This window comes from Lutjanus erythropterus, chromosome 17, assembly GCF_056507025.1.
Source record: "Lutjanus erythropterus isolate fLutEry1 chromosome 17, fLutEry1.hap2, whole genome shotgun sequence".
NCBI classification, from domain to species: Eukaryota; Metazoa; Chordata; class Actinopteri; order Lutjaniformes; family Lutjanidae; genus Lutjanus; species Lutjanus erythropterus.
This window is the reverse complement of record NC_139333.1, coordinates 29,385,882-29,413,636: the sequence shown is the minus strand read 5'-3', so window position 1 is coordinate 29,413,636 and position 27,755 is coordinate 29,385,882. Positions and strand designations below refer to the sequence as shown.

The 27,755-nt window shown below is 41.0% G+C and overlaps 1 protein-coding gene across 3 annotated transcripts; it reads right to left on the bottom strand.

Moving 5' to 3' along the window:
- Nucleotides 1-341: 341 nt before the first annotated feature.
- Nucleotides 342-27,706, bottom strand: cep131 (centrosomal protein 131). 3 transcript variants are annotated; one of them, XM_084741130.1, is made up of 30 exons: nt 27,569-27,706; nt 24,810-25,006; nt 24,495-24,589; nt 20,936-21,047; nt 20,563-20,690; nt 20,037-20,141; nt 19,229-19,408; nt 18,997-19,114; nt 18,763-18,882; nt 17,636-17,828; nt 17,331-17,425; nt 17,098-17,226; nt 16,774-16,966; nt 15,987-16,084; nt 15,686-15,865; nt 15,390-15,581; nt 14,963-15,100; nt 14,728-14,853; nt 13,812-13,928; nt 12,968-12,997; nt 12,455-12,557; nt 9,958-10,159; nt 9,644-9,751; nt 8,300-8,417; nt 8,074-8,148; nt 7,517-7,659; nt 6,908-7,085; nt 6,451-6,647; nt 1,650-1,710; nt 342-1,536 (listed from the first exon to the last, which is right to left on the bottom strand). In XM_084741130.1, the coding sequence occupies exons 2-30, from the start codon at nt 24,993-24,995 to the stop codon at nt 1,465-1,467; spliced, it is 3,792 nt and encodes a 1,263-aa protein (XP_084597256.1). In that variant the 5' UTR covers nt 24,996-25,006; nt 27,569-27,706; the 3' UTR covers nt 342-1,464. The 3 variants fall into 3 exon arrangements, with proteins under 3 accessions (XP_084597256.1, XP_084597253.1, XP_084597254.1); XM_084741127.1 differs by lacking the exons at nt 342-1,536; nt 1,650-1,710 and having other exon boundaries at nt 5,718-6,647; nt 17,113-17,226; XM_084741128.1 differs by lacking the exons at nt 342-1,536; nt 1,650-1,710; nt 12,968-12,997 and having other exon boundaries at nt 5,718-6,647.
- Nucleotides 27,707-27,755: the final 49 nt, after the last annotated feature.

Here is a 27,755-nt window from a genome sequence, read left to right as displayed (position 1 = left end):
CTATTCTGATAATCAAAACATTGTTCTGAGTCATTTTTTAAGAAAATAACAAGTCCAAATTCTCTGATTTCTCAAATATAAATCTTTTCTAGTTTCTTTAGTCCTCTATGACAGTAAACTGAATATCTCTGAGTTGTGGTAAAAACAAGACATTTGATGACGGGAGCAGCTGGAGAAACTAAGCACTGTACTCAACCTAACTGCAGGAATATCTGTACAGTATTGGACTATATAAACATATAAACTGTCCAAACTGCTTAGGTATAAAAATTTAGTATCAAATAATGAGGCATTATTAAATAATTGATGGTATTGAAGCATTTTAGTTGGTGCCATGAAGTAGTCCTAGTTGCAGCCCTAAATAACATACACTTACACTGATATTTTCTTTTGGGTGCACCATTTTTAAGAGGCTAAACTATGTTTTGTTGCCGACCCTGTCCACAGCAGGACTCCTGCTGCTTCTTCAAACTGCAGGCCTGCTGACAACCATCTCCTATAGGTAACACACTGACCATCCATAAGAACCTCATACAACCACATTTAAAAAAAAATCTAAACTATCAAGTCGCCTACACATCCTACGGTTCTTTCTAGCAACATCCTACATACACTCTAACTTAAGTCTGAAACCAGTGTTAGTACTTCACTTCTAACTTCTGTGTTAGCTCCAAATTCTGGTGTAAGACATACATAACAAGCTGTTCAGAGCCGGTCACAGGGCTGTACAGAGGTAGAATTTAGAGATCCTGTAATTAGCACTCGCCTCGAGGGGACAAAACACATGACTCAACAGATAAAAGGGGGCCACCAGGAGCTCAGTTCGGTTCAGACAGACGCTCATACTGCAGCTCTGATGCTGACTGATCTGTGAGTCCCCCCTCCATCTTCTCCCACTTTACACAAGCGCAGGCCTGGGCTGGTTTCAGAAACATCTGGAAGTGTTCTCTGTGGCAGCTCTGTGGGGAACATGGAGGCATTCCTGCTCCCACAGACTGCAGAGGGAGGGAGGGGAAGAGGGGAGGAGGGGTAACACAAACTGCAACAGTCCTCCTCTGGAAAGGGAAGAAGAAGTAGAAGAAGAAAAAGAATGAGAGGTCCATCCATAGTCTTTTCATCTGGTGCCACCTGGTCTGTGGCATGTAAATTAGGGAAGTTCCGACACAGCACGCTCCTTCATGCCTGGGGGAGGTGGTAGGGGTCTATACAGTGAGGCCCAGTGCATTTCCCCATTTTGTATTTTTCAAATGAGGTAGGACAAGGTTCAGTCTCTTGTTCAACCCTCTGAAGCTCCACAGGTTCAGTCTTGCTGGCAGGAACAACATCCAAAGAAGGGGAAAGAAAAAAAAAAAAAAAAAATCAGGTGGGGGTGTGAGCGACACAATGGAGCGAGCTCAGGGCGGAGGAGGAGAAGAAGGGGGAACGATGGAGGTCCAGATGGATGAAACCAGGCCTTCCTACCAGTCACTTCTCCAGCAGCTGCTTCCTCTGCTGCTCCCACAAGGCCTCCAGGTGATCCGCCCTCTTCAGGGCAGCCTATCAGAGGAGAGAGCGATATTTATACAAGCTGTCAATCATCTCCCCCCAGCTGTGTTTTCTTTTACTAATCGAGCTCTGACAGAAAAAGACTGTGTCGTCGGGCCCCTCACCTCATGCTGCTTTCGGAGATTATTGACAGTTTCCTCCTTCTTCAAGATGGCCGCCTTCACTCTGGCAAAACACAGAAATGAGGAAGTTAATAAGGGTCAAAAAAAAAGTTCAGCAGGGATTAGTAGAGCCATGATGACACCAGAAACTCGAGGTGCAATAATACCATGATAAAAAGTTTTTTTTTTATTTTTTATTTTGACAGTGAATGTTTGAATTATGTGTGTACAACTGCAAAACAAAAACAATGCAGCAGTCAGTACCGGTCTGTTTGTGACATTAAATAAAAGAAATACAATAAAAAATGTAATATCACAGTAGATATCGCAGTCAGGTATAGTATTCAATATATTGTTACATTTCTAGTCATTAGTTATGTTTCCATCCAACTGTATCACAAAGTTTAACCAAATTTTGAATAAATTGGCAAAAGAAACTGGGCACAACAAGATGGTGTGATTTAAAGAGCAGCAGTTGAACATTAAAATGGTGAAAAACAAAGCAGAAAACAGGATGGAAATGAGACATCTCTGTTAGTTTCATGTATTAATGCAGTGGTTCCCAAATTTTATCTGGCCGAAAAAAGTTCACACCCTCCCACATCAGCAATCGTAAACAATAACTGGGGAAGCAACTCGTAAAAAAAAGATTGAATTTTAGTGAAATAAAGGTCAGCATGACAGCATCAGCAAACTCTTGGCTGTTTATTTGCCATACAGAAATCATATTTATTTAACTTTATTTCACTCTATATTTCTCCCCTGGTCAAGTCGTCAGCCATATGAGTTAAATGTACTTTGTTTTGCAAAATTAAGGATTATTTTTTGCAGTTTCCATGAACTTTTTCTAATGTGGTACTTCAAAATGTGCATAAAATCCACGGCTATTGAACCCTTTGCCCTCTCTGATGATGACTGTCAACAACTGCAAACCACGGGACCTCAAACATGCCAATAGATGATTTAATTAACTAACTGTAGCTTTGGGCCTCTGTGTTCTGCTTTCATAAAAGTTGCTTTGCTTGAGAGCTGAAGCACTAAACCAAATAACAGAAAAACAAAAAGGAAACAAAAAAGGTCTAAATTATTACATGTACATGATCAAAACTAACAGTGAAATATCAATTTTGTATTGTGTGTGTGTATCAAAGCCCGATAGTTCATCTTCCTCTGTGCCATAGAGCTCCACTGTCGTCCAAAAACACATTAAAAACACATCAGCGAACCACAGTGAAGTTCCTTCACTACCATGAACACACACACACACACTGTAGTTTATTTTGACTCAATCCCACATTAATCCGTGTCTATAAATAGTCCCTGACAAATGTTCTGTTCCTCCTATTTAAGTAACATTTGATAAAGATTACAGCGTCCATCTGTTTTAGGAAATTACTGAGTCTTTATTAAAGGCGTTATTTAAAGATGAGGCTGAGTGTCCCTGACAGGAAGGGCAGAAGGAGAAACACATTGATCATTTTTGATCTTTTTCATGGGATTTGTTGACAATAAGAAAAATACAGAGTAAGGGCAAACTTATGCTTTAATGCTAGGTCATAAAATGACATTTTAGACAACAGTGATCTTCCAACTTTGTGTCAACAGTTTGTTTGTACTTTTCTTGTTTCAACATGACAGTGTCTTCAGGCACAAAGCCAGGTCCTTACAAATGTTTTTCCCAGTTTGGTGTAACTGGCCTGCACAGAGCTCTGACCTCAACACCATCCAGCACCTTTAGGATGAACTGGAATGCTGTATCACTACAGGGGTATCGTTTAAAAAAAAAATAAGAATTCCAGTTCACTTAAAGTGATACTAATACCAGTAGAGGACATATCCTTCATGTCAATGGATGTATTCCTGAAACTTAACAGACTCTCTGTTAATAGACTTCAGAATGTAGAGAACTCAGCAGCTTTTAACCAGAACTAGGAGACATGATCACATCTCTCTTGTTTTAATGTCTTAACGTCGGCTTTCAGTGTGGTTTCGAACAGATTTTAAGATTTAACTGATGACTTTTAAGGCTCTTCATGGCCTCGTTCCCTTGTATGTCACTGACATGTTAGTACCCTACACACCAGGTTTTTAGACTGTTCCACAGGCGACAGGACGTTTTCAGTCAGGGGCCCAAGGCTCTAGAACAGTCTGCCCGAAGAAATCAGGCCGGCCAAGTCAGAGACCTGTTTTAAATCCCTTCTTAAATCATACTTTTCTTGGAGAGCCTTTCCTAAATTTCACTTGAGCTTTAACTGCTTTGAACTGTTTTTTTATTTTATTTTTTCTTTTATTTAATTTTATTTATTTTTATTTGCTGCTCTCGTGAAGCACTTTGCAATAGGGATTCTACAAATAATATTTTTTTACCACACCGCAGACTGTATGGGTTGTAGTTGTTGTGGTTGTGGTTGTGGGTCAATCACATGTTGCATTAACTCAAACAGTGGTCAGCTGTAGGTAAAAACATACTAACAGTCACTTCTTTATAGATCTGGGTACAAAAACAGTAGAATGCGGGTTTATTTGACTGGAGGATTTTTACTATTTGGTATTGGGTTATTTTGGTTGATCCCTTAAAAGGTACTGAGTACTGATACCCAGCCCAAACCAAAGCATTTTTCCCAGCTGAAAACACCATCTGCGCTTCTGAAAACGCCTCAACATTTTTATCAACTGAGTATAAACATGTCAGCAGGAGGCAGAGTACTCGCTCTGGTCTTCGCTCTAAATGAAGGGACAGCTGAGACACATAGGGAAAGAGGACAGATCCAACGGTCTGTGTGGCTTCATGAGATTTTGAGAGCGAAAAAACTGTCTCAGCAGGCACCATTGTTTGGTTCAAGAGCTGAAGTTGGATGTGGCCCAGTTCAGTGAGTACTTTCGTCTGAGCAGGACCAGTTTTTTGGGATTTGTTCCGTCCCTCTTCCACAGTGATTAGACGGCTGGGTAAAACTGACAGTGATGAGCACAGCGTTTTTACCCAAAGTTGAAATTTTTTCTACTTTCTTTGCAGTGTCAGCACACAGCCTAATGGATGCCCGGTGCCTCGCCACAGGAGTGTGTAAATACACGGCACTCTGATTGCAAACAATTGGAAAAATATGCTGTCCTCAGGAAAAACATTTCGGTGGACACAGGCACTAAAGCTCTTGTGGCTGAATGGGAACAAAACCCTGAGACCAGGTTCCAAAATCTGGTGGAAAAATTTATCTGAAGTTTGGAGCCTTTCCACTGACGCATATTAATGCCAGTGGCTTTGGAATGAGATGTTTAACATCACATATGGTTTAATGCTCAGACGTCTAAATACTTTTGGCTCTGTATTGTACTAGATGTCACATAAACGGCTCATATTAAAATCTACTGCTTACTGAATTTCTTGTTGATATCCAGGTCATCTTCAGGATTACTGTGACGCTCGTCTCTGCTCACATTTCACTTCTTTTACAAACTGGCAGACGCTCAATGGAGAGCTCGAGTTTCCACCTTATATTAATTTTGAACTGCAGCTTTAAAATGTGTGCCAACATTCCTTTTAACACCTTGAACAGAACAGATTGTAAGCAGCCAGCTGGCCTCCAACAATACTTCTGAAATGTTTGGAGGCCGCTGCTGACGTAAATCCTGAGATGGTCTTTTCTCAGACACACACTCTTTTTTATAGTCAATGTTGATTTAAAGATAGTCTTGTGGAGCTTTGTAATTTTCAAATATGCCAACTGATGACCTCAATTTATCAGATTGTATTTTACAAAGAGGTAAAGGGTGAGACTTCCCACTCTGGGAATAAGTGTGCCAGATCTCCAACTACAGTTAAAGTAACAAATCATCACCAGGACTTAACAATAAGGCTCGCCTGCTTGTCTGGGGCCAGTAAAATTCCATGTCACCAGGAAACTGATAAAAAAAAAGACTTAAAATATTAAACTATTTTGATAATTGATTAATCGTTCAAAGTAATTTTTCATGCATGAATGGCAGAAGCCATTGCAGCCTCTTAAATTTAAAGATTTCCTGGTTTCTCTGTTTATTATCATATTAATCTGAATGTCTTTGGATTTCAGACATTTAAAGAAATCACCTTCAGCTCTGGATGAACATTTTACACTATTTTCTGAAATTTTTACAGACTGGATTAAACATGACACTTAACTTTAGTCTTTGATGTTATTTGACAACCAGTAATAAATGAGACAATTTGCACAGGGGCGAGTAAAAATTGACTTCAGGCGAGCAGATGTCTGACCCACGTGTCCGAAAAAAATCGTTGAACACTGCATCACATTTGCAAAAAGGTATAAAAATGTCAAATTTTTATGTATGACATTTTGTCAGACAATAAACAGTTTAGCAGTCTGTTATAAAGAAGTGGTTTGACTTAAAATTTAGACCCTTTAAAAATGTTATCAAGTTCAGTTATTAGGTGGTGAAAACTCTGTGGATGGATGGATTGAACAAAATAAAACTAATCATTTCCACCACAGTTTTATTCACATCATCTCATTTAGGGCTACAGAAATTAGTCGATTAATCAATTACTTAATCAAAAGAAAACTGACTGCCAACTATTTTGATAACAGATTTTTTGTTTCAGTAATTTTTCAAGCAGAAATATCAAACATTTGGTGGCTGGGGCTTTTAAATGTGAGGATTTGCTGCTTTTCGTTATCATTTATGACAGTAAAAGACAGTATTAGACAGTCAATTTTGTAGAGAAATCTGCACGTGAAGATTAATTGATGGTGAAAATAACCGTTAGTTGCAGCTCTACTTGTCAGTAATCATTCTGTCTGTTCCATCTTACCGCTGGTGAACTTCAGCCAGCTCCTCCTCCTTTTCCCTGGTGACCTTCTCCACCTCTAGCCGTAGCCGTGCTCGAACTTCCGACACCTCCACCTTCATCCTGCGGTTCTCCTCCTCCGTCATCACCAGCCGGTCGGCGAACTCCTGCCTGATCACCTCCGCCAGGCTGCGGCGCTCGTCCACCAGCTTGTCCCGGTGCTGAAGAGACAAGTTTACATGGAAATTTTTTATTTGTTGTTTTGTCTTTTTTGTGGTGAGTTTGTATCTACCTGAAGCAAAAGAACAATAAACAGTTGATTCATGGAATTCATGTGGAATTTAGATTTTTTGTATTTGCAAACACTTTTCACCTCATAATCTGTTTGTGATGACTTGTTATTTGCTTTTCATTTGACTTTAAGATTTTCTAAATGACTGAATGACTCTGGTTGGGTTTGATCAGGTGATTTGCTCCTCACCTGCGTGATGTCTTCTGTCTCCTGCTCTTTCTGTCTGAGCGTGGCCTGGAGTCTGATCAGTTCTCCCTCCATCTCCATCTGCTGCTTCCTCAGCTCCTGCTGTTTCTCCACCGCCGCCCTCTCGGAGCGCTCCAGCTCCCTCAGCTCGGCCTCGTATTTTTCCCTCACACGCTTCACCCTGGGAAGAACAGCGTGATGATTGATGGTTGGTGTTGATTAAAACTTTTGCAACATTTGGTGAAACTGTTGTTCACACAAGAGAACAATTGTGCAACAACTGGGACAAAATTAAAAGAGAACAATGTGCACAATATCCAAAATCATTTTCAGGTGCTGGATGCAGGATTCAAATCAACAACAGAAACAGTTACAGATGGAGCTCCCCTTTAAATATCTGAGTCAGGTATCTCCAAAACTGCAGTTCACCAAAAAATCTACATGGATAAACAGCACTGCAGGTCAGGTGAAAAATATGTGTTTTTTGATTTGGGGTGAACTCGCCCCTTTAAAGGGAAACATCAGAACTGGGTGTAACTGTGCTGTCAGTCCACACACACACACACACACACACACACACACACACACACACACACACACACACACACACACCTGTTGTCAGCTGCCCTCTCACACTCCTCTTTGTCCTTGCTGGTCTCCTCCTCCAGCGTCCAGATGGCAAGCTCGATCTCTTTGTCGCGTTCTCGTCGCAGATCATCTTTGAGCTCGCGCTCGCGGCTCAGCAGCCACATTTCCTGTGGACACACAAACACACATGCATGCTGTCTGTCCTGGCTGCTTTATGACCTCATACAGACACAAAAACACACACACAGGCACATTTACATAAAACGACAACATAACATACCCAGGTTTTGTTAGTTCCTGGGTGGTTAATTCTTTACTTGATAAAATGGAACAGTGGAATTTCCTGACCGTTGGTTTTACACTGAGTTTATTTTCACTTCTTGTATTTGAAACAGCTGCACTCCAAAAAATAGAAATTTGACATTTGCCTGAGAATGACTACATGACCCGGAGGCCTGAAGGCCCTGTGAACACAATGCTTAATATTTCAGAGTTTTCTGTGGTTTTTACAGTTAACTGAAAAAAAGTAGTAGTGGTTCAGAGCAGATATACCACAAAAGAATAGTAAAGTGTCAACAAACCTCTTTTTTCTTGTAGTTTTCTTCCCACGTCTGCTTTTCGATGTCCAAACGTTCTTGTAATGCCTTCATCTCCAGCTAGTGACACAAACAACACGTAATTAGAAGGCTGCAGTCCTGATGACTGCCTCAGATTTCTGAAGGATGCTGACAGAGATGCAGATACTGGACAGACTTCTGAGATCTTCTTTAAAGATTCTGTTGTCTGTACTGTTTATATATCCGTCACCTGGTGTCTCCTCTCCTGCTCCTCTCTGGTCTTGTCCAGCTCTTCTCTGAGGGCTCGTCCAGCCAGAGAGCTGTTCTCCTCCAGCTGTCTCCGCAGGTCCTCCAGCTCAGTGCGCTGCCTGAAAGACAAACACAAAGAATAGCCTTGAAAAGGAGAAACACAATAATCCCTATATGTGTTCATTATCTAGAAAAACAGTTTAATTGAGTCAGCTGATGTTTCAGGTGACACTAAATCTGCATTTTTTCCATGATTTTTAAAGGATCAGTTAAAAGTTTCTGTGATCAAAAACTAACTGTACTATACAGTTCTGTTTGTGTAAATTAAACAACAAATGTGAGTTGGAAAAGTCCTGGATTGGTAAGAAATCTCAGTTTTCTCATGCAGGATGTGCGTCCATCTTTTACAGAACTGTCTCCCCCATATCGCTAAGACTGACGCTCTTTTTGCAAAGGTCATATTTTCCACATTGGTCATTATCTTGTTTGGTTTGTAACCAAAATTTTATCAGTCATTAGAGAGCCACGATATATTTAACATACACTTGTCTGCTATTATTCAAAGATCATTCCAGCTAGCTGGCATACATGGAGCGAGAGATGAAACACAAAGGTTACCTACAAAAGATTACTGTAACAAGTAAATTCATTACACAAAGAAAAAAATCTTTCAAGCATCTTACTCGACTTTCCCAGACCTGGAAGATGACATTTTGAAATTCCATGACTTTTCTAGGTTTTTCATAACTGTGGGAATCCTGTATGAAAGGCTACTACTAGAACAAGTGCTCTTGCAAACAGTACACATCCAAATGCACACATGATATTCTAAACATCACAGCATTTCATTTTAGTCATACTACATCCTGCTATTTTTATCACTTTTATTGGCATATTAAAGAGCTTACTGTTGTCCTCTATCTTCTAAAGGTCACATGTTTCACAGCTGAGCAGCTCTTTAGGAAAGAAAATCTATAAGGACAACATATGTTTTATATTCCCTGCAGGATTGTAGAGGAGACAGATTTATGAGCATGAACTCACACTCAGCAGGAGCAGGATGGTGGGGATAAAAAGAACAGTTCCTCTATTCTGTAACAAACATGTCAAACCTGGAAGCTGCTCCAATTCAATGAATCTTGAAGGCTGCTAGCAACACAAAACTAGACTAGAATTTAAACATAACACTGGACTGAACACCCAGTAGATCTTTATTGATTTTCCACTAATTCAGACTTTTATTTTGGAGGCTATAGCAAGAGTTCCTGGAGATGATAATCAACTCTGTTTTATGTCTTCAGATTCTCACTGCAGAAACAGACAGACAGGTGACCTTTGACCTCACCTTGCAGCCAGCTGAGCCAGCCTCTCTTTCTCATCAGCCACCTCTTTGTAGAGACGTCTCCTCTGCTGCTGCAGGGACAACTCCTCCTCCTGAAGCTGCTTCTCATATCTGACACACACACACACACACACACATAAACAAAAACACACACACACACATGAATGTGACTGTACACAGGCTGCTACAACATAGTGTCATATCAATGAAACTCCTGCTAACTGCCTTTAAAACGAATCATCTATGAAATATACAATTATCTAAGAATATTTATCAAGTAAGAGCCAGTATAATTAATGTTGATGTGACAGGCGTACCTCTGCTTGGCGAGTTCCCTCTCTCTCTGACACTGCTCCTCCTTCTCCCTCTCCAGCTGTTGGCGGAGCTCCTCACACTGGCGGACGTAGCGCTGGGCCGCCCGGTCGTCTGCCTGCAGCAGCTCCGCCTCGTGGAGCGTCCGCAGCTTCTTCAGCTCCTGTTTGTGCTTTGAAATCAGCTTCTGGATCTCTGGCTCCAGACCTGGGTGGGGGGGAAGAGAAACAGTTCATGTTCCGCAGCTCGTCAGGACCTGCACAATGATTACAGCTCACTGGATCAAACATGATAAGGAAAAATGGGATGATTATTGTTTTTTTTTAAACACTAATTCAAGAAAATCATGAGTCAAATTACTGTAAGGCAGGTTTATTTTAGGTCTAAATATAGCTGAGTAGTGACTGAGTAAAGACATACAAACAATTCTGGATTCTCAAGCTGTAAGACTGCACAAACACCTCATCAGCACTGGCTGACAACTAACTGTGACTTTCCATGGAATCAGCTCTTCACAGGCCGGAAATAATGGAGCAACATGGTGAGTTTCTGGAAACAGAACTGCACCTCTGCCAGAAAACAGCGAGATACAGTTTAATTGATGAATTTATAACACAACACAATTAAACTAGTAATCCAGTGTCCAAAAGCATATTTAGTTACCAGCTGGTGGAAGGCCAGAGAACTTACAGAGCCAACATGAGCACTGAAAAGAAGCTGAAGTCAGTTCAGCAGAAACATCCAAAGATGTGTTACAGATCAGTAATCAAAGCTGAAATCTTTTCCAGCTTTGAGCACACTGGTTACCAATTTATCATTTAACAAGTAACCAAAAAATCTAAACTGACGCAGCAGAACCAGAGATATAATCTTTTTTATTCCACAAATTCTTCTTCCTTGTCAAAACCTGACACCTTCATTACCCACAATGCAACTTGACCTCTGACAGTTCAGTCAGGGATCCAGGTGTGTTATGCTAGTAGTGGCTAGTGTAGCCTCCAGCCGTCAGCCTAAAGTAGAAATGAGGAACAGCTACAGAGCTCGGGTAAGTTCTTTCTAACTCCACACCCCCAATTTTTTTCATTTTCATTCTTCAGACTAGTTTTGCACATAAGTAATAGTACTCCCGAAGACCTGTACACTGACTTGACCTGCAAAACCAGAATAGCACCCTTATAAGAGTCTTTTATCTCAACTTTTAAAATATTTGATAGGATTGTTTCATAAAGGCAAATATGCAGAAATCATATGTCCAGACTCAGTTTGTTCAGTCTCAACTACCCAACATAAAGTAGATTTGGTCTGCGATCCTTTGCCACATTTAGTTTACATTGTGTGTCCTTAAACAACAGAAAAACAGTGGGGACAAGCAACCAGTGAATGACATTACGGCCCTGTTTACACCTGGTATTAACATGCGTCTTGGGCTGCATGCAGCCACATTGTTTAAGCAGTGTGTAGGTGAATGTGTCCTAGACCATACTGAGGGTTCAATGTAATGCAAATTACTTTGGACCCTACAGTAAACAGTAACAAATATAGGTTACTTCTAGAGTCCCTTCAAAAACTATGCAATTTTGTGAGCTGCTGAATCAGGAGAAACTTTATAAACTCAGTGAAATGCTATCTATCTCAAATTCTTAATTATTTTTGCCTTTCTGTAAAATCGGCATATTTTGCACATTAAGTTATATTTCTTTCTTTGTGTAAAAAACATTGTGTCTGTTTGTCCCAGCATGTTGGCCGATACTGTTCGGCCGCTGGTCAAGAACAACAATGCATTTAGTCTTTGCAAACTGAAATGATGTAGTTGTTTATTTGCGTATAGAGGAGGGAAGTGAGATCTGATAACAAGTGGTAAATCGATATTAATGTGGAGATGCATTCTGAAGTCAGGTGTGACTGTAACTTATAGTGCAGTCTGTTTACATGGACGTCAGAAGTCAGAGCTTGGACTGACATCACACCTGAGTTGGCAATGTTTCATATTCATTTATAGCAACATATTACACAGTATTTTGTTTTGCACATACTTCACGACTGATTTAATGAGACACAAAAGACAGTATATTAGTACAGACTCCACTGTTGACGCATGGAGGTTGGAGTTGATGAAGTTCCTCCAACTTGTCAGAGTCAGAAATACGACTTCAGTGGGTGTTCCAGTTGAAATTTGCAACTAGGAGCTCAGATATTCAGACTTCACGGTTCAAATGGAAAACATCTTCAGACCACTTGTGATTGGATCACCTGAGATGCATGTTAATGCCAGGTGTAAACAGAACCTGTACCACATTACTGCTAAAAGATGCATGATACAGCACAGTGAGGAATTCTGATGCAAATAAACACGATAAGAGCAGACAGGAAAGGTTACCACCCCAGTGAGGTAGAATGACATTACACACGTTTGTTTATGTATGCCTGTATCCTAACAGAGCTTTGATAAAAAAGGTTTTAATCTCAGTTTTCCGCTGAGAGCTGAAGCTCTGTTTACAGTACCTTTGACAGTGATCTCTTTAATCTTCTTGGTTTTCTCGTCAATCCATTTCTCCCGGCGGATCTTCTCTGTGGCGCTCATCAGCTCTTTTAACTTCTTAATTTCCTGCAGAAGGAGGGAGGAGGGTAAATTATGGTGGTTTGGTGTCACAGCAGCAGGTTATGTGTCTTATTTAAAACAAAGAAGGTACTTTGTAGGTCCTGAGTTCAGTTTTTACATGGTGACGACAACAGTGACAAATTCAAGGAGTAAGCATGTTACAAAATCAAAGAGTAAATTGCAGAACAGCACACAGGTTATAGAGGAAGAGGAGGAGTAGCTTGATCACATAAAGCAATGTAAACTTTATATCTAAATCTAGAGATGAATAAGAAAAGAATGAGGAGACTCACATGCAGACAGACTGTCCAACAGAAGTTGTGAGGGACAGACAAATGAAAGGAAAAATGAACGGCAGAATGAGAGAGATGATCGTGCCGAGGATGACCAGGTTAGAGGAGAGAAATAAAAGTTACCTCGCACAACGGACCCAGAATTTGCCACACCTAAAAGCCAGGAAAAAACAGATGTACAGACAAAGACAGAGAACGACAGTGAAGAAGAAGAAAAGAGGGAAAAAAACAGAGAAAAGACAGTTAAACCAGAGCAGCACTGCAAGAAAGCGAGTTGCACAAGATGATCACACGAAATGCAAAGCAGAAGCAGAGAAGCAGAAATTATTTTGCAGTGAAAACTGAAGTTCACATGCTGATACTTAAAGGGTAATTTTGGTATTTTTTAACCTGGACTCAGAGCAAATGTGAAAATATTCTCACTGTCCGTGTTTTTTCTTTCCGTTGCCTCTCTGATGTCCCCTCTTGCTCATCTCGTGATATCGTCACAGCTAACAAAGTGAACAAGGATTTATTTTAACGAACCAAGATGGTTTTGCTGAGTTTTATTTTGAGTCTGAATGAAGTGTGTTTTACGATGATAAAATTACTGTTTCTATGAATGCAGTCTGGGGCCTTTAGCGAGAGCAATAAACCATCTATTTCTGGTTAAACAAAAAGGATTTTACTCTTTAACAAAAAGGTTCTGTAGGGATTGTAGGGATCCTTTCCATAATCAAGGCTGACGGCTGCAGTAGACTTGCTTCATATTTGCCCAGTTAGACACAAAAACATGGTAAAAGACTTTCCATAATCAAGGCTGACGGCTGCAGTAGACTTGCTTCATATTTGCCCAGTTAGACACAAAAACATGGTAAAAGAGAGTCCAGGCTGAAAAATAGCAAAGTTACCCTCTAAATCTTCATGGAAACAAGTTATTATTGTGGTTCCAGTAGTTGGCTGAGTCGGAAAACTTCCTCCATCTCACCATTTCATGTTGCTCCTGCATTTGAGCGATCTTCTTGGTGTACTTTTGGTCCACCTGCTTCAGTTCTCCCACCACTCCTTCACAGCGTTCACTCAAAGCCTTTTTGTCATTGATCAGCTGACAAAAGACAGAGCGGCATTTTAGACCACGGTGGAAACAACACGTGAGAAATTTTTAATGGGATTACATTGTGTAAAGCTATGTTTCCACTACAAGAGCCTAATCAAGTTTCTGGGACATTATTTAACGCCCCAAAAAGTCCTGGCTGGTACTTTTCAAAAGTACAGGAACTTTGGGGTGAGGCTTGCAGGTTTGAACATTTCTAATTGTACTTGCAGCATTTTATTTTCTCTGTCACTTTATATTACATTTTTTGGTTGTAGAGTCAAGTGCAAAAATTACATTTAAAACCAGTAGGGATGCATGGATTTTGAAATTCTGGGAGAATACCAGTGGGTTTTTTTTATTGTTGTTTCTGCTGTCTATGTTGTTTTTTTGTTATTTATTCCCCCTTTTTTGCCAGTGAAACAGAGAAATCTTCATTCACCTTTACTGCTTTAACACCCTTCCTTACACTATCTTTGAATGAAATCATCATACATCACACCAGAGTCTTCTCTTGATTCTTCTCTAAATCAGCAGCTGGGTAAGCTTGTTACTGTCTGAGACTGACTGCAAATAACCAACACAACATTTAATCAGCACAAAACTGATGCACAACAGCTAATCACTGGTTACTGAGTGTCATCTAATTGGTCAATAGTACTCAACAAGGTGCATCAATAAAAAAAACAGCTGTCACTTTTCTTTCATCAGTGGACTAATTTTCAAAATATTCAAGGTGGTCATTGAAAAGTAGTTCCTGGGACTGAAAACTTTCAAGTAGTTTGGGTGGAAACAGCCAATGTATACCTACCTGATCAATGAATGTGAGGTGTCTCTGGATGGTGGATTCATATTGTTCCTTCTGGAGCTGGAAGTTTCTGTTCAGCTCCTTCTCCGTCTCCTTCACGTGTCTCACCGTCAGCTCCCTCTGCTGGGCCTGATGAAGGAGATAAAGAAGATAAACATACCTTTAGTCTAGCAGCTAACAGGACCAAAACTTTCACTCTGCATTAAAATGAACTGTAATGTGTGTGTTTTTCCCCCACCAGTGCGGTCTGCAGCATGTTGACGGTGCGTTTCTTCTCCTCCAGCTCCAGTTTGATTCTCATCATGGAGCCAGTGACCTCGGCGGCGGTGGCAGACGCCTGCTCAACACCGGCCAGCTCCTCCTCTGACAACACAGCCTAAGATCAAACAGGAATCATTCAATGATTAGTTCACACATATTATATGTAAATACAACATTATATTATTATATTATTCAACAAATCGAACAACATGGTTAAGAATCTGACAGTTGCACTAAACATCTTTTCCCAATTTAAATGTAAATGTTTACTGCTTTAGCAAAATAACAGGTGTCAAGGCCATCTGAATCAAATACAAAGACAGATCATTGTTGGAGTGGGACCCAAAACTGGTCATAAAAACAAAAAATAAACTTCATAGTCGAATAGTGCTCTAGACGCTGACCTCTCTGTGAGACCCTGAAGTAACCGACCGCGGTCTCTCCTGTTCAGACTTCTCCATCTCGTCCAGGAAGCTCATGATGCTCTGCAGCTTGGCCTCAGAGAGCAGGGCGCCCCCGTCTGGCAGTGCAGGGTGGTGGCTCAGCTGGCCGTGACGCTCCAGGTTGTCGGTGGTCAGAGAGTTGGAATCTCCGTCCTTTAAAGAGAGACACAGTGGAGATGCAGATTATAGTCGTGGCACAAATTGATTCAGTGCTTTTGCTGAAAATCACCAAATTAATACTTTTGGTGAAGTCTCACCTCATCTATCCAGGCGTATTTCTCTTTGCGGTAGCACTTTGGCTCCGACAGTCTCTCTGGCTCCTCCTCTAACAGCTTCAGGGTGTCCAGCAACTCGTTGAGGGTGGTTTTAGACTGAGCCCTGCTGGACAAAGCTCCCTGCCGCTGGTCCTCCACACTCACCGACCTCTGCAGGATCTCCTGGAGCACAGGGAAAATAATGCAACCAAATAGTTTCTTAACTGCAGTAACCGCTTTAACATTTTGCACTGGCAGATGGATTACTCATCAGTAATTCTGAAGTGCAGTTGGAAGTATTTACCTGGGAACACTGGGAACCTCTGCAGTTGGACAAAGCTGGGGAAACAGCTCTGAAACTGGAGAGCTCACCTAACTCAGCCACAATATTCAAATTGGAGTCTGTGGAAACATTTAAACAGTACAGTTATTTCAGATTTTTCTTAAATATTTTTAAGGTTAACTTTTCCAACCTGGACCCTATTTTCCCACATTTTGGAGTTTAATTGGCTAACAGGGACAATATTTTTAAAATCTGTCCGGTATTGAGGGAGACTGCTGCAGCCATCATGTCACAGAGCAGGCTGCAATGTCATCTTTTTGTTAAAGAGTAAGAACCTTTTTGTCTTTTCAGAAATAAAAGATTTATCTCTCTTCCCAAAACCACCAGACTCCATTTACAGAGGTTGAAATAAATCCTTAATTCACAATATTAGACTTGAAAATATTCTGGCTCTACACGATGTTTCTTGTGTTGCATCTCTGATGTCTGACCTCCCTTTTGCTCCTCTGCAGATATTTTCACATCTGATGAGCTGAATTAAGGGTTTACTTTGACCGAACTAGAGTTGCTGATTGTTATAAAAGTGAAAAGATGAACCAAGAAGGAGTGTGTTTTCTGATAATAAAAGTACTGTTTCTGTAAATGGAGTCTGTTGTCTTTGATGAGAGCCAAAAATCAGCTGCTTTAGGCTGAACAAAATGTATCTTACTCTTTAACAGAAAGTTCTCTCTGTGCAGCGATTCTTCCCGTTAATTTTTCTGCACAGTAGAGTAAACTTCATGGCCTAATGCTACAGAGAAAAACATACCTGTGTTTTTAGCTTTCACATCTGTGGGTGACATCGGGCTGTTGTTGCTTGGTGAGGCTGGACTCTTGTTGATTGGAGAAATCTTGGGCGGCTTCTTACGTCCTATGACACCGCTCTGTCTCATGTTTTCCAGCTCTACCTCAGCTACATGCTGCGCCTCTGCAAGACGCTGAGCTCTTTTCTGCTGCAGTTCCTGTCACGCACCACCAGAGGGAGACATTAGACAATCCAGAGTTGCAGACCCAACGCAGTGGGATGTAAATTCATGATCACTTATGAAAAATTGCTGTAACCCTGAATTAGAGTTTACATCACAGAACGTACATCAGATATGTTCACCTGAGTGGCAGCGAGGCGGGCCAGACGAGCTTTCTCTTTACGTACTAATTTCCTGTCGTTCTCCTGATGCTGCTGCTCCAGGCAGATGTCTGTCTCTGGTCTGTCCTCCTGATCCTGCAAGGGAGAGACAGAAAGGATTTGTTAAATATCAGGAGAAAGGGAGAGATGGAGAATGAAGGAGGTGGAGAGTTACACTGAAAAGGCACAGAGTTGTGTACCTGGGAACACTGAGAGCCTCTGTTATTGGACAAAGTTGGAGAAATGGCTCTGAAGCTCAGCTCACCAAAGTCAGCCACAACATTCAAATTGGAATCTGTAGAACAACAAAACTGATTAATGCATTTATAACGACACAGTCCTCTTACATTATCCATGTTGCCACCATAAGATATCAAAGCTTTTCTATACAATGAAAATATCACAAGAACACTGGAATTTTTTTCTCTTAAGTAGTTTTGGGTGATTGTCAGACTTTTCAGAGATGAGGTCAAATTAAAGGAACTCAGAGCAGAGACAAACAGACCTGTGTTCTTAGCTTTAACGTCCGTCGGTGACATCGGGCTATTGTTGCTTGGTGAAGCTGGACCTCTGTTGGTGGGAGAAATCTTGGGTGGCTTCTTGCGTCCGACCACACCGGTCTGCCTCAGACTCTCAAGCTCCACCTCAGCTGCATGCTGTGCCTCTGCAACCCGCTGGGCTCTTTTCTGCTGCAGCTCCTGAAACACGACACCAGGGGGAGACATTAGACCATGTTGTAAACCATCATGATCCAGAGAAAGCATCCAGGAGGAGGCTTGATTAAAATATTTGAATGTGAATTTGTGCTACATGTCAAGGTCTGGGGGTTTATAACCTATCAAATTAATGCTGAACCCAACCCAACAAAGATGTGTCATCAGTAACACATATGAGCAGCAAGTGTCCCGTGAACAGCAGCCAGAACGTGAGTGAGACCTTTCAGCTGCTCTGTGATCATGTCAGGAGTTATTTTAAGCTCAAGGAAGAAAAAAAAGCAAAGCAGCAACTTATGCAATGTATTTGAATTTCATTTTGAAGGTTTGAATAGTGCTGACCAATCAAAAATGCTGCTGAAAGTTCTGTGTCAGGGGGAAGTTTCAGTAAAAAGAAGCAGCATTATTGCATAACGGAGTCATGTTGTGGGCTGTATTTCTTTCCTTGTGGAAGGAGAACATAGAAGATTTGTATCACAGTTTGAGCATGATGTTTTTTAGATGGCTAAGTGAAGCAAAGTGCATCCAAAAAAATTTATTATTAACAGCTTAGTTGTTTAAGAGAGGGAAAGAAATGGTATCAGCTTAGTATCTTTATGAGCAGATGCTCAAGATTACAATATAGAACATGAAAAAGTGGTATTGAGTCATCCCTACTTGGAGACTAGAGGGGTTTTTTTTCTTGAAAAAGAAGGCGTTTGTAATATGTTGGGGACGTGATTTCAAAGATGTGGACATTTAAAGAAAATGTCTCTGACAAAAGATGCTTCTGAGCTGAAGAATAAGATTGAATGTGTTTGGAGCTTGGCTCATGTTAAGGACAAAAAGTCAGGCTATCTCAGTCTCTGCTGTATCAGTTTTGACCATTCTTGTCACCCAAGTATCTCAACTTCACAGGAAGTAAATCAGAGGTGGGAACCTGGATGGCAGCGAGGCGGGCCAGACGAGCTTTCTCTTCACGAATCCGTTTTCTGTCTTCATCCTTTTTCGGCTGCTGCTGCTCCAGGCGACTGTCCTCTTCTGTTCTCTCCTCCCACTCCTGACAGGGACAAAAACACATATCGTGTTATTGCAGCAGCAATAGAAAGAAGGGGATGAAACCAATGAATACCACTGAGATTAAGAGTAAGGCAGCCTGAGGTCAGATGGATACCTTTCTTTTACTGGAGAGGATGCGTTTGAGCGCTGCCTGGTTAGTGTGTCGTCTCTTGGCATGGCGTCTGTACCAGCGCTGGATAGTGACAGCTGCCTGGTTCACCTGCTGAATAAACCTTCAGATACACAAAAGAACTGCTATGAGTCACAGAACAACTGAAAGAAGACCACTGACACTAACAGACGATGACACAGAAGAAACACAGTGGAAGCTGTGAAGTGGGTCTGACCTCTCAGCCTCCTCCTCAGTGACCTCCCTCCTTCTAGACAGGACGGGGCTGCCGCGCTGGGCCGACACTGGAGATCTGTTGTTTGATGTCGAGGAAATCGAGGAGAAATTCTTCTGCGACTTCGTCAGGGAGCCGTTCTCTAGCGACACCTCGTCATTCGCTGTGGCCTTCAGGATGTTGCTGAAAGAAAAATATGATTACTAACTGTAAGAAACCTCACACAAGGTGCTTAAACATATGATATTGACTATTTTGGAGGCAACACTAACTGGCTGATATAAAACATTTTTTCTTTATGGACAATATCAGCCATATTCAGTGTCTTAGTCCTATTAAAGGGATAGTTCAGATTATTTGATGTGAGATTGTATTAGATACTGATCCATAGTCAGTGTATTACTTACAGTCAGCACACACACTGACAGTTTGGACAGGCAGGGAGGAATACCAGTATGGAATCTAAACAATGTACTGCAGTGGACAGGATCAGCAACTAATCACCTGAAAAAGTCAGCATCTGTTATCAGTGTATGCATTATTTTGAAACTTTGTCTACACTGTACTTTGCTGCTCGATCTGTAACTTTGTTTGTGTCATTGTGTGACTTTAGTGTTTTAAAAGGTTAGTTTGGATTCACCAAAGTCACACAATAACACAAATAATTTGGAGCAAGCGATACTTGGCTTATATAACTGTACGTAATACACTGACTATGGAAAAGTACCTCACACAACTCCGCTTCAAATAACCTGAACCATACCCTGTTTACCCATAGCAGGCAAGCAATTCTGTTAATTTCAGGACTTACTTAAACGACGGCTTCTGGTTGGAGCTCTTCGGCGTGAGTGGTTTCTCAGAGTAGTTGTTGTGTAGGATGGTGGTGACAGAGTTGCCCACAGCTCCCTTGTTGCTCCTGGGAAAACCAAAAGGGCACAATGACACACTGCAGGAAACATTTTTGGCTTACATTTGTGTGATGTATTCAGAAAGCCACTGCTAACTCTTCTCTATTCGTCCCCCTCAAGGTGTTACAGTAACTGATACTGTACGTGCTTACAAACTCAGCCCACACAGGTTTGGGGTTTCTTTGGACAATTTCTGGGAAGTGAAAGTCTAAGTGTGTGGGTGGAATTCCTGAAGGCAGTATCAGCTGCCGTGATCAACAGGTACGAAACATGAGAAGCAGGTAGAAATCCAGAATGCTGCAGTGCAGGTAAGTAGTCACCAGGCTGATTTTAGGCTTGTCCCTCCACTACATGGACTATTGTGTTTCTGTGTGTGTGTGTGTGTGTGTGTGTGTGTGTGTGTGTGTGTGTGTCAGAGACGCTGCCCACCTGTTGTTGGCAGTGAACGTGGCAGCCAGAGCAATGCCAGGCTCTCTTTTCTTCAGGCTGGTGGGAGATTCCACGCTGCCGGTGCTGCGGGAGCTCGAGTGCAGTGGGAAAGCTCTGGGCTGATCGTCCTTAAAGAAGAAAACACACTTGTTACACCCAGAACTACAATAAAATCTGACATCCTTAAAACTGATGTCTTTTTATTGTGTGGAGAGGAAGAAACCCTTTCAGTAAGCTTGGTCAACTTCAATAAAACAGTTTTTCTGATAATGGCTGATATTAGATATTACTTGGAATAGAAAATATGATCAGGATGTGTTTTCAACCAAATGTGATGGAAGTTAATCAAACGTCAGTGCATGTGGCTGAATACCAGGATGTTCCATGTGGTTCTGTCTGGTGAGGCCTTGCTGAGGCTGGCCAGTTTCTTGCGTCCATCTGAGCTGCTGTCAAACAGGGACAGGTAGTCCTCACTCTGGTCCTGACTGGGAAAAACAGACAAACCAGCCACAGGTTAGGACCATCATTTTATTAGACATTAGAATAATATGCAGGGATCCTACGCATTTTACATTTTAAATTCCACATTTTTCCAGTCTCAAATTTCCAGACTGCTAGATTTTCAATTAACTATATTTGGTACTGTCAGGTACACCTAATAATGTTGGAGATGTTGGATGATTTAACACAAAGCTTGCATCTAGCTTTCCCTTCCCATTTGGGATTCTAATTACAAATGTTAGGCCGGCCCTCTTGAAATTTGCATTTGTTGTAGCTGTTCAGTCCACACACGCATCTCTGACCAAAGAGGAAATAAACTAACCAGTGCTACCTAAACTCATATTTTCCCTCAACATATTGAATAAACATTATAATATTTGTTCCCCCCATATTTTTTAGTCTCTTTTACAATAAGAACTGAAAATGAGTTGAAATTTTATTCACTGTGGCCATGGAAACAACAATGAACGGTTTGGTTTCCTGTCTCTTAACTTTTCTGACAGCTACAACACTGCATACATGCATGTTCAGACAAGCTTAACATTTATTATTTATATTGGCAAGTCTCTGATATTGCCACATTTTGTTTCAAATGGATTTGGACGCAGATCGGATTTGGTAGTCATAACGCACTTGGGGCAAAGCTGTGTTGCAGGCTGCTGCACATCATACTTCTTGCCTTGCTTCTGATGAACATCAAGCTCGCTTCAGCCCACGCTCTCTCTCTCTCACGGTAGTAAAAATTTGGCTGAGCGGCCTGCCTGCTTCTAACGGCATGAAAAACACTCTGCTTGTATGATCAACATGTTTTTAGAAATTCTGAATTTGATGCTTTAGAAAACAGAATATGGGTTATAGTCTGAAAACACAAATATTTGTCAATACTCTCTTTTCTTTTTTCCACACTTTTACAGACCTGGAAATTACTCAAATTACTAATAACTAAAATAAATTCCATAATTTTCAATACTGCATTGGAACCCTTAAGACTGCATTATGCTTTTTTGCCATTTACTAAACCATCATCGCAACAAAAATCAAAACCTGGGGAAAAATTTGCTGAGTAGGTTGACAACATGTTTGTTTTTTTTTTGTTTTTTTTGGAACTGACTCTTTAAGAGGCTGATGCTGTAGCTGTGAGCCACTAATAACATTTCATATCTGTCCTCATGAGAGGGGAAAAAGCACATTCTGGGCTCAATTTTCACAGAACAAGGGCTTATCGGTGCACAACACACAATTAAACTGCCCAACACAAAGCAGGGACCTTGAGTCATGCTTTTAGTGGCAGCTTTTGTGATTAAATGCTGTAATGACAGCTGCAGAGATGAGACTCGTCCCCTTCTCCTCTCCCCCACCTCAAGTACTGGAATTCAGTCTGTAGCAGCTGACCGTCTGCTGAGGGGAACTCCGTTATGGATTCCATGTTAATGCGTGCATGCATATGTTGATCCCGACGGCCTGTCATTCATCCCTCAAATAGCCTCATACAGCAGCACCTCCATCATGAGGCACAGATGTAGGGTGACCTCTTGTCTGGCCCAGCCTGTGCTGGTATCTGTGCTGCAGCCTGTGTTGTGCTGTGCTGTGCTGTGCTGTGCAGGGTGTTTCTGTCTGGTTAAGTATATAAATGAGCGTGTGAGTGAGCGTGTGTGTCTTCGGGCGGGGGGTGAAGCCAGCTGGCTCAATGAAAAGCAATCTGACAACACTATTCAGGCAGCACATTCCTCTACTTTTTGCTTTACAAGAGAGTGATGCATGGAGGGGAGGAAGCAGTGGAGAGGGAGGAGGGAATAGTGGTGAGTGACCCACTGACTGCCCTGAAAGACTAGGAGACTTGGAGGGGGTATTTAGAAAGTCTTAAAATTTAAAGCCCCTCTGCTCTGCATCCTCAGAGGCAGCGAGGGGAGGGGTGGTGGCGGCAGCTGCCGGACAATAGAACCAGAGCGTGCACACACACTTCTCCTTTCACTGGCTCCTGGTGGAGGGGGTAACCTGACCTCAAGGTCCTGGCCCTCCCCCTCTAACCTGGGACAAAGCAAGTCCCTGCACCCCGCGACCCTAGCAACAGCCGCCCAGCTTCCCCTCCACTCTTTATCATGCAGGAGCTGGCGCGCCACAATTCCCATTGTCCGAGCTGCTGAAGCTTCAGGGCTGCCAGCTGTTGCTCGCTGAAGAGAAGAGGAGCACTCTGGGTTTAAGAGCAGAGACTAGAGACATTGTAAAGAGATTGTTCCTGGTTATGCAAGACTGTCTGACACGAGTTATCTAAAATGCACACATTCTTTTTTGCCATTTTCAAAAACATGTCCTTCATGTTTCAGTAGCATGTACATCAAGATAAAGGTCATTAGATGATCTAACTGAATCTTAAGAGCAGATTTGCCCTGAGGCTTTGCAGAGTGCATGTAACAGCACATACTGTACTGTATGCAGCTCAGTGTGTCAATGTCAGTGATAAGGAATGAAGAAAACAGACTCACAGACATGACAGGAGATACAGATTCTAGTTTGGGAGATATCGGCTGTAGAGATTTCTACCTTCTCTCCAATATAATGGATAGCACTCTGTTGTGGAGCTCAAAGTGCCAAAAAAAAAAAAAAACATTTGAAAAACTCAACTGCAGTGTCTGTTTCCAGGAATCGTGACCCAATTGCTCAAAATAATTCACACACCTTGTTGTAAGCATCTACTTTCTTTCTGTAGTAGAATCTGAACCACCTGTATGAACAGATTTGTTCTTAATTTAATGATGTATTATTACCTACTCTCAGGTCTGTATATCTTCACATGCAGGTTTATGAAATCATGTCCAGGAAAACATCCTCACTTATTGAGTCCTCTGTCTCTGTGATGGAAACTTCCGATTGACACCCTCCTCCTGTTACAGTCATTGGTCACCACTTGCTGTGGCGAGGCGTTTTTTTCCCTTTGAGGTAATTTTCATATTGAGACATTTCAGTGACGTTCCGCTCCACAGGTAACACAGCATTAACAGCACTCGTTTTTACCATCCTTTGCTTTAGTGGGTCATTTCATTCCATTTGCAAGAATGAACACTTCCTCACACATGGGGGAGGAAGCACAGCCTTATATGGTACCACTGGGGCTTTAATTATGCAAATTACAAGCATTTGCTGAATCTGATGAGGCATGTTCATATGAGCCCTTCATATGAAAAAAGTAAGATAAAGTTAAGATAATAATATAAAAATGTTCTTGCATGAAGCCCAAAGACTGTTCTCCTGTAATGTTTTTTTTCTAAATCAGGTCCTAACCCTAGTTACCATGGTTACCAAACAGTTAATATAGGATCTGCAAGTTTCTGCAATACGGCCCGGGACGCTAGACTGTAAATGTGTTACAAGCATAAATACACAGTGTCACAGTGTCACTACATGAGCAGATGTGTAAACGTGTGTGTTTGTACCTTAAACTGATGTTGGCCTGCTGATTAACCTGAGTGGTGCTGTTGGAGCGCCTGAGGTTCTTGATGGAGCGGGAGCTACCAAAGCTGGCATCGCTCTGTGGATTCAAAAGGTCTGTTAGTGAATTTATAAGATCTGTTTTGCAGAAATGACACACTTGCTTTCATGGAGAGTTCTGACACAAGCGACCTGGGAGACAGTTTTGACTTGCTCAATCCTGGATCTTGAATAGATTATCTTATAACTCATAAATTATCTGCAACTCCATTCTGCTGCCAGAACAGAAGAGCACAGTGCGGCGGTGCACAGTTCCTCACCAGGGTGTTGCGTTTTCCCCTGCTGTCACTTGCCACAGAAACAGACACAGAGCGAGAGAAGTATTTCCCAGGTGAGGCACTGCTGGGTCTTTTGGACACAGAAAGCTGGGAGCCTGACAAGCTGAGGTCCAAGGCGTCTCCTGAGACACCTGTCGGGATAGATGAAGGGCTCCGTGTCGTATGCATCCTCTGAAAAGCTGGAATAGAGTGAGGCATGCATGTAAAACACAATAGGCCACGCATGTTATTTGCCTTGGGATTCGATGGGCACAACCACAACAAAAGAGGAAGTAACAACCACTTTCCCCTGACTGTTTTGTCTCCCAGAGAAACCAACAACAAAACCACTCACTATTTTTACTACAGCTGGGAAAGCATGACAATAAGAGCAAACTGAAATCAAAGTACAAGTGAGTAACTAACAGTATTTAAAGTAGCTATGCTCTGCTCTGTGGTTTAACAGATAAATATTTAGCATGTTGTAGATATGAAACAGTTAGTTCTAAGTAATAATTATTAATAATTACTTTAGTATCTGAATATTCTAACATATCTATGCATGTCAAACACATTATAAGCAAACACTGTAAAATAACAGAATGTGACCCAAGTTTGAATCATTTGTAATCCTCATTATTGTGAGTATACATATATGTATAATTGTGAGTAACAATGAATTCTCATTCCAGCTCTAGACTGCTTCAAGAGAGGCAGAAATGTCAGAGAAATAGCTGTAAGTTACATGTATAAGGAACCTGCACAAATGAAGTGGCTTTCTCAACAAGTGTATGAAATTATACATGTAGAAAGTGTATTTAATAAGCTCCATTAAGGGAAGAAATTTAACATAAAAGAATTCATTACCTGTTTCTCTAAATATCTCATTTATATCGTCAAATGTCCTTGCAGCTTAATGCATGCAGCAGGCCAAACAATGTGTAATCTCAGACTGAGAGTTACTGAACATAAGGCTGCCTTTAGAAATGGGAAAATGGATTATGCAATTACTAGGTGCTAAAAAGAGAAAAACATAGGTCTGCAAAGTCATCTGCATTGAAAGAGTACAACTTGGTGAGCCACTTAGACCCCTGGTGCTCATCTTTCACATTTAGTGGTGTAAAGTTACCGCTAAAGATTTTTAGCATATTCTATTCAGTCAGTTTTATACGGGATATGGCTACACAATTAATCAAAATATTATAGAAATTCCAATATGGTCAAGTGCAAATATCCAAATCACAGAAACAGCAGTTTTTTTTTCTGACAAAACAGCATTATAAGACAGTATAATAATAACACTGTAGTGCTGCAGAGAAGCTCTGGCTTACAAATCTTGTTTTCCAGATGTAATAAAACATGTTTCTACAACATGTCACAACATCAGGATTTTAATATTTTTTTCCTGTGAAAATGAAAATTGTGATGCAAAAATTATAATGTCCACCAAGAATGAATAAACGATTATTTCCATAAATGATTATTTTCTCAATGAATCAATGTTTAAAATGTCAGAAAATGGTGAAAAGTATTGATCAGTATTTTGCAAAACCTAAGATGATGTCTGTGAGGGATGTGAGGGATCCATAAAGTCTCAACTTTATCCATACTCACACATCAAAATTATTTTATTGATTATATTTTATACTAGTAATATGAATCTGGAAGGTAACTAAAGTGATCTTATTACATGGCTTTGTTAAATACTCCATTCTGATCGGTCATTTACAACATTGTAAGATCTGTTATTTCTGTATAGCAGACCTTTGCTATAAAGAACATGCCACTGCTATGGACACAGTTCTGATCATAGACTCTAATATTATGTGTCAATTTATTGTTTTTTGGGGGGTTCGTCCCCATTTAACAAGCAGGATAATGTACAGGATAATATTTTGTATCACATAAATGTGTGCCAACTTTTTTGTACATAACCATGTAATAAACAGGAGAATGTACAGTGAGCAGGTCATTATTGTCAAGTAAACCTCTTCAGGGTGATTGGATGAGGATTTATTTCACAACAATGACCTGCTCACTGTGCATTATCCCTTACCTTTAAGTTTAAAGTAGCAGAAAATGTAAACGCTCAAGTAAAGTACAAGTAATTTAAAATTGTAGCTATGTAAGTCAGTACTTGAGTAAATGCAGCTCATATGAACATCTGTTTGCTCCTGACCACATTTTGGCATTACAGTTAACAGTTACACTGTGGCAGGTGTATGTATGTTAGCTCTGTTAGCTAACATTACCACCTTCATTAAAACTAGATGGTGAGGCATGACAGATGTGGTAATATCAGTATATTACGTATGTAAAACAGCAAAATGGAGCAAAAATACAGCTCTTATCAGTTAACCTTGGCTAAACTAATGTACTGATACCTGCATTTTATCCAGCTGTGGGTTAGTGAGCTAACGCAGTCATTACACCGTTCCTAACGGCAACAGTAACGGTGATAACGTTACCTTGTTGACTGGGACAGATTATTCCCAACTGATGCAAAGTAACGTCATTAGAAGACGAAAATGTGCATTACGACCGATTTATTAACGTTAAATCACCGCCTCGTTTCCCGCTACCGTTAACGGTTGTATTAATATTAATTCGTTGTTTTTTACAGAGAAATAAAAACGCTTGTTTTTCAAATTAAGTCTTGTCAAAGCGAGCATTTCTAGCTAACAGTTAACGTCTTTAACGTTTCTCTCATCATCCCCAAACGTGCTGGCTGCTGAAGAAATAGGTTAGCGTTAAATACTTACTTTAAAAGCGGGATGGCACCATTGCTGATAAGCTCCAGTTCGCTTTCACTGTTGTTTTAATTCCCAAGACAATCCCCCTGATACCCAGAGAAAGTACTCCGTCTGCTCAGTGGACAAATACGGGGAGCCAAATAACGCGTAACACCATCGCTGTGGTAACAACACAGACAATCTCCGCCTCTCCGCA

Excerpts from the sequence above, each read along its gene's own strand:
- cep131 (XM_084741130.1), bottom strand. The coding sequence starts at position 24,995 with ATGCATACGACACGGAGCCCTTCATCTATCCCGACAGGTGTCTCAGGA. Across the intron at positions 20,142-20,562 it reads ACGTTCACTGCCAACAACAG|GAGCAACAAGGGAGCTGTGG; the intron begins GTGGGCAGCGTC and ends TGGTTTTCCCAG. Across the intron at positions 14,854-14,962 it reads ACATGCTGCAGACCGCACTG|GCCCAGCAGAGGGAGCTGAC; the intron begins GTGGGGGAAAAA and ends CTCCTTCATCAG.